Source organism: Anarrhichthys ocellatus, unplaced genomic scaffold, assembly GCF_004355925.1.
Source record: "Anarrhichthys ocellatus isolate YVR2014 unplaced genomic scaffold, GSC_Weel_1.0 scaffold3151, whole genome shotgun sequence".
NCBI classification, from domain to species: domain Eukaryota; kingdom Metazoa; phylum Chordata; class Actinopteri; order Perciformes; family Anarhichadidae; genus Anarrhichthys; species Anarrhichthys ocellatus.
Window position 1 is genome coordinate 1 of NW_022283125.1, and position 6,163 is coordinate 6,163.

Here is a 6,163-nt window from a genome sequence, read left to right on the forward strand (position 1 = left end):
GTCCACGAGTTCACCTGAGTCTCTGGAGGAGTTAGTGGTCCACGAGTCCTTTATTCTGTCCTTCATTTTATAAATCATATATTAATCTCATGTGTGCTGTTTACTTTAAATGGTCTGGAACCGTTACCCAGCATGCTTCACTATGTGTGTTGACTTGTAGAAGCTACTAATCAAACATGAAATACTATAGTAGATATAATACTACTGAAGTAGTAATACAGTAGAAACACACAAATGTTTAAATCGAAGTACTCAATGTACTTTTACACTCATGCCTTTGAGAAATTAAAATAATTCATAAAAACCTGATTCTTGATGAGTTGTATAAAATGTTTAAATATGTTTCAGTGTTCACAGATGTTAATGAGTGTACATGTGTGTGTTTATGTAACTCTTATTAATAATATAACTCATTTATTAAGCTGCAGGCTGAACGCACAATAAAGATAAATAAAACCATAAAGACTGACGTCATCCTATCGATTTATATTGAAACATGTTTTCAGATTCTTGAACATCAGAGGAAGAAGATTCATACTGGACTATGGACGCTGTTTGCCAACCGCAATAAGAAGAAGAAGAAGAAGAAGAAGAAGAAGAAGAAGAAGGAGGAGAAGAAGAAGATGATGATGATGATGATGATGATGATGATTAGCCGGACTGCTATCTAACATCAGCCGCTCTCGGATCGACTTCTTCTGTCTGAGTTTAGCAGCAGCTGCGCGGAGGCGCTGCGCGTGCGTTTATCTCCAGACCGTCTCATGTCTCGTGCTCCTGTAGTGTAGTGTAGTTTGTTCTCCGTGGAACTGAGTAAAGATGGCGGACGACAACGTGAAACTCTCCAAAAACCTTCTGCGCATGAAGGTGAGTGAAGCTAAGGAAGCTAACGAAGCTACTAGCCGTGTTTAGCTAGCTGTAGCTTTGGACGTCGTTCAGAGATAAAAGTGTAACCGCTTTTTGTAAAACTGTTATTTGTGCTAAACGCTGACTTTATACATGTTTATGTAGGTTTCAAACCAGTTATGAATTCTGCGTGTAATTAATCCACTAAATAGATTTTAAACGTCTCAAAGACGAATAAACACTCGGTGTGTTCATGTTTAAACGAAGGCGGCTGAGAGGACACGTGTTTAGACCACCACTCTCCCCCTGATGCATCATGCTACTATGTGTATATATGTATGTATATATATACACACACACACACACACACATTAGACCTTCAGACTGTTGTGTTCAGTTCATGCAGAGAGGTCTGGACGAGGAGACGAAGAAGCAGCTGGAGGAAGAGGAGAAGAGGATCATCAGTGATGAGCACTGGTACCTGGACCTACCTGAGCTGAAGACTAGGGAGTACGAGAACACACACACACACACACACGCGCGTCGCACAGAGTCTCCGGCGTAGTGAGGACGCTCAGTGTGCACGATGTCTTTGGTGTATACTAATGTTTAAATGTAACGTACTGCAGATACAGTTTATTAAATACGTAACAATCTATAACGCTGTAAATCAACTGTTTTATTATTAGTCACATCATGTCTTCTTCTGCTCTCAGGAACGTCATCATCGAGGAGAAGAGCTTCGTTCCCTGTGAGGAGCTAAAGTACGGTCGCTTCTCCTTCAAAGGTTTTAACCCAGAAGTAGAGGTTTGTTCCTCATGTATTACTCATCTCTTCCTCCTCCTTCTCCTCTTTTCTGTTTCCAGTGAGTGTGACTGCTGCTAGTGTTGAATGGTTCCTGATCTTCGGATCTTTCACTGGTTTTCTTCCTCTGTTGAGGCGGATGATCAGCTGAGTCTCTTGAACGGTTTACTGCTTTGTGTGGTGAGTGATCGGGGCTCTGTCGAGGTGCGTTCGGGAGGAATGGCGTCCTCGGAGACGCCACCTCCGTCTCTCCGGCAGGGAGTGAGGATCGTCCCCCGGATAACAGCGTGACGGTGGAGGAGGTGTTGCTGGCTGTCGGTGAGCAGGTGGGACACGATGACCTCAGCTTTGCCTCCAGAATGAACAGAGCAGTGGTGGTGTTCCTGAAGCAAGAGCCTCATGTCTACCAGCTGATCGAGAGCAGAGTCTTCCATCAGGGACGTGTTCGTGCAGGTCTCCCCGCTGTCAGCTCCCTCCACGCGGATCACCGTGTCTGGTGTTCCGCCGTTTATCCAGAACAATCTGTTGGAGAAAGAGCTCCGGAGGTTCGGGAAGTTTGCTAGCCGACTAAAAACAGTGAGTCTGGGATGTAAAGACCCTAAACTGAGGCACGTTCAGTCTCTGAGGCGGCAGCTGTTCATGTTTCTGGACTCACCGACTCAAACCCTGGAGGTGTCCTTCAGAGTGAAGCACGGTGACGGCTCCTACGTGGTGTACGCCAGCTCCGCACAGCTCAAGTGTTTCCAGTGTGGAGGAGTGGGACACAAATGGTGTCACTAAACACTGCGGGCGGACCTGCGGGCGTTGGCCGGTGGTAAAGATGAGAAGGAGCAGAGCCGAGCGGAGGAGCAACAGGCCGATGTTGCAGAGAACAGCAGCTCTCAGACTGGACAACCCCAGCCAGCAGAAAGCGTGGAGGAAGCAGCCTCCACCAGTGATGAACCCAGTGTGTCTAACAGTCAGCTGTTAGCTGGAGAGGACGTGGAGCATGACTCTGAGTCACACATGGAGTCTGTGACTGGAACCTCCAGAAAACCAATGGATCTGTACTCACTGAGAGAAATAAACTCTTTTCTAGATCAAACATGTAAAAAGAAATCTATGAAAGTCAGCGATCACTTCAGCGACATCACGACATTCATCAAATCAGTCAACTTTCTTATGAAAGTTGACTGATTTGACCTTCTGGATGAGAAGAAGCGTTTCTGCCTTTAAAAACGCATCAGTGTTGTTATAGAAACACAAAGCGGTAGAAGTGTTAAAGACCGAAGCGTGATGATCATGTCCCTCACAGTGTCTCTCTGAGCCCTCAGTGCAGAGCCTCAGCATCACATCGTTAAACATCAGCGGTGGGAGAGATCCACAGGAACGTGCTTTAAGATCTGAAGTCTCCACTCAGATGCTCTGCGGCAGCACCTCCACGATGGACGTGTGTGCGTCACTTCTAGCACGCTGCAGGCTGCAGTGCAGAAGCTGCTTCGCTCCATCCAGCTCAGCTGCTGCTTGTCCACAACAAGGGAACCTGGACTACGGATCAGACGCAGACCTCGTTCTGCTGGACGACGCCTCAACGTCGAAGAAGAAGAAGCCTGCAGATGGAACCGGCTGAACCACGGTGCGTTCAGGGGACGATCCGCTTTAACTGGAGACGATTGGACAGATGAATCTAAGACTTCTCCTGAGTCTCAGTCGTACTTTCTAATGTTTAGTTCAGGGTGAAAGTTCAACTTTAGAGCGAAGACTGAAGTACAGAGCTGAGCGCTCATGTGTGAGATGTTGCTGTGTTTTATTTAGAGATGACGTGACCGTGATCTCCTGCATCAATACAAGGATTAAAAAATCTAAATCTTCTTCCTCCTCGTCTCCCTGAAGGCCTCGTGTTGTGTTCAGGGACAACAGGATATTTGCGTTTGATATTTAGCTGCTTTCTTCTCTTTCGGAGCCCTTTAAGTGAGAACATGAAAACATTTATTCTGTGAGACGCAGTTCGTCTCTGACCCCTGAACTCGCCACGTGTTGAGTTCAGGGAACGCGGTAAAACTCAGGGACAAAGACTCGGATGTTTGAGGAGGAGGAGCTTCATGTGTTCACTCATAAAGATGTGAATGTGATGATGATGAGCTGCTGATGTAGAGTGTTTGTGGTTGTTTGTCTCAGAGGCTGATGCTGCTGATGAACCCAGAGGAGGAAGAGGAGGAGAAGGAAGAAGAGCCCAGCAGGATGCAGACGGACGTCACAGATGAAGAAATGGCTCTCAGGTACCGAACAGCTTCTGCTTCCTGACTTTCTGAACGTTTGTGCTCTAAATCAGAGGTCTTCAACAGGGGGTCTGCGAAATCTTTGGTTGATTAGACAATTTAAAAAAAACATATGTAAAAATATGTGTGTGTGTGTGTGTGTGTGTGTGTATATGTGTATGTATATGTGTATATATGTGTATATATATGTGTATGTATATGTGTATATATGTGTATATATATGTATATGTATATGTGTATATATATGTGTGTGTGTTTTTTTTCTCTATACATGAATGTGTCCATTATGTTAATAGTTCAGTATTGTATGAAAGATAACAGGTATGTTTATAAATGGCAGTGGCACGGCCTCCCTACTCACTGTACCTCTCACATGTTTAAAATAACAACATGAATATATGAACCTGTGTATTATTTAAAAAGCTTAGTATTGAATGCACAATAAAGAGGTATGTTTATACATGGCACTAGGCCCAGTTTAATATAAAACACAATGTTATACAATACATATATAGTCGGGGTCCCTGCTCCATCTCTCTATCAGTTTGGGGGTCCTTGGCCTGAAACACGTTGAAGACCTCCGCTGTAAACAGTTTATCTGCTGCTCATTGGCTGTAAACTGGACTTCATAATCAGACACTATCCGTCTGAACTCTCTGGTTCTTCTTCTTCTGCAGGTACGAGAGTTTAGTGAGAAGCATGAAGAAGAAGTTTTCTACAAAGCGACAGAGAGGTGTGACAGAAGAAGACGACGACGACGTGAACCACAACGTGGTGGAAACCAGCAAGAGTCTTTCTGAAGCCTCACGACTGAAACACTTTGTCTTTATGGATGTGACTCGGAATTATCTTTAGTTTTTTATTTTATTCCACATGTGCAGAGACAGATGTGTTTTAGGCTGATTGGATGTTAAACATCTGTGTTTTAAAGAGGAATCTCTCTGACGCTGCTCATTAAACTCACAGCTCTGTGTTCACGTGTCACGTGACTTCTTTAAATAGCTCTTAAAGGGACAGTGCCATATAAAAGAAGCTTCAAGTCTCTGACGGTAGATCAGTCTGAACTCTGTATTTGTCCCATGAGCCTCGGCTCCTGCTGAGTCCCGCCGGTCTGCGGTCGCCGTGTTTGGTGATGACGGCGATGACGGCATCGAACACGGCGGTCGGAGCGCAGCGGTGGAGCAGCGGCAGCAGCCGGCCCATCCTCCCGGGCTCGTACACAGGTTTAGGACGGACCGACAGCAGAGCGTGAGACATGGCGTCCACCACGGGAGACACGTCCTCCGAGGACTCGCGGGACATCCTGGACAGACCTCTGGGGAGGGAGGAGATGTATGCATCCCCATAATCCTCTCTGGCATCGCAGGAAACAGCCGAGAGGATCTGAGCTCTGTAGCGAGCGACGTCATCGCTGGTCCCGAAGATATCTGAGGACAAAACACGAGTCGTCAGACGGTTAAATGAATGTTAGTCCCGGAGACGGAGACGCTTAAAGTATAACTACATAGTTTACTCCCAACATCAACAAATAATAAATTAAAGAATAACCAAACAAACAAAAGACAATAAGAACAATACATGATGCCAACACATCTGTAATTGCATATAATGTACATTTGTTATATTTATAGGACTAAAGATCTGAGCAAGAATGTTTTTAGGAGCTTCAGAGAAAAAAAGAAAATAATTCAGACAAAACAATCTAAAACTGAACAGAAGGTCTGAGCTGCCTTTACTCTGAGTTTAGATCCACAGGAAGTCTAAAGTAGACTAAACATGTCGCAGCACAACTTCGGCTGGTTTCTCTGCTTTCAACCACAAAAGTTCTATTTTGGTTGATTTCAGTTTTTCCCCTGAACGGTTGGAGCTGTAGTTCTCCTCTTGTGTCCACTTCATCCGGTTAAACACATTTAAGATGTGAATGTGATCTTTAAACCATTAGAATCGGACCTACTTGTTCTGAAGCCTGCAGGTTGGATTAGAGCCACGTTGACGCCCCACTCGGATAACTCCAACCTCATCACTTTAGAGAAGACACTCAGCGCCGCCTTTGAGGCTCCGTAAGCAGATAACCGGGGCATCGGCACCTCAGCTGCAGGAAACATGTAATACACTGTTAATGCACCTGGTTATACACTGTGTGATACGCTGTTAGTACACCGTTAATGCACTGTTTAATGCACTGTTAATACACCAAGTAGTACACTGTTAGTACACTGTTAGTACACTGTTTAATGCACCGTTAGTCCGCCACAGTA

At 45.1% G+C, this 6,163-nt stretch overlaps 2 protein-coding genes across 2 annotated transcripts; one reads left to right on the plus strand and one right to left on the minus strand.

Moving 5' to 3' along the window:
* Positions 1-6: 6 nt before the first annotated feature.
* LOC116378777 (M-phase phosphoprotein 6-like) lies at positions 7-4,882 on the plus strand. Its single transcript, XM_031840691.1, is given in 6 exon segments — positions 7-864; positions 1,241-1,353; positions 1,560-1,650; positions 3,805-3,905; positions 4,583-4,691; positions 4,693-4,882. Coding segments are annotated over 6 exon segments (489 nt in total). The 5' UTR covers positions 7-816; the 3' UTR covers positions 4,720-4,882.
* On the minus strand, positions 4,418-6,037 carry LOC116378776 (estradiol 17-beta-dehydrogenase 2-like). Its single transcript, XM_031840690.1, has 2 exons — positions 5,860-6,037; positions 4,418-5,332 (listed from the first exon to the last, which is right to left on the minus strand). Exons 1-2 carry the CDS (start codon positions 6,008-6,010, stop codon positions 4,941-4,943), a joined length of 543 nt encoding a protein of 180 aa, XP_031696550.1. The 5' UTR covers positions 6,011-6,037; the 3' UTR covers positions 4,418-4,940.
* Between the last annotated feature and the right edge of the window lie 126 nt (positions 6,038-6,163).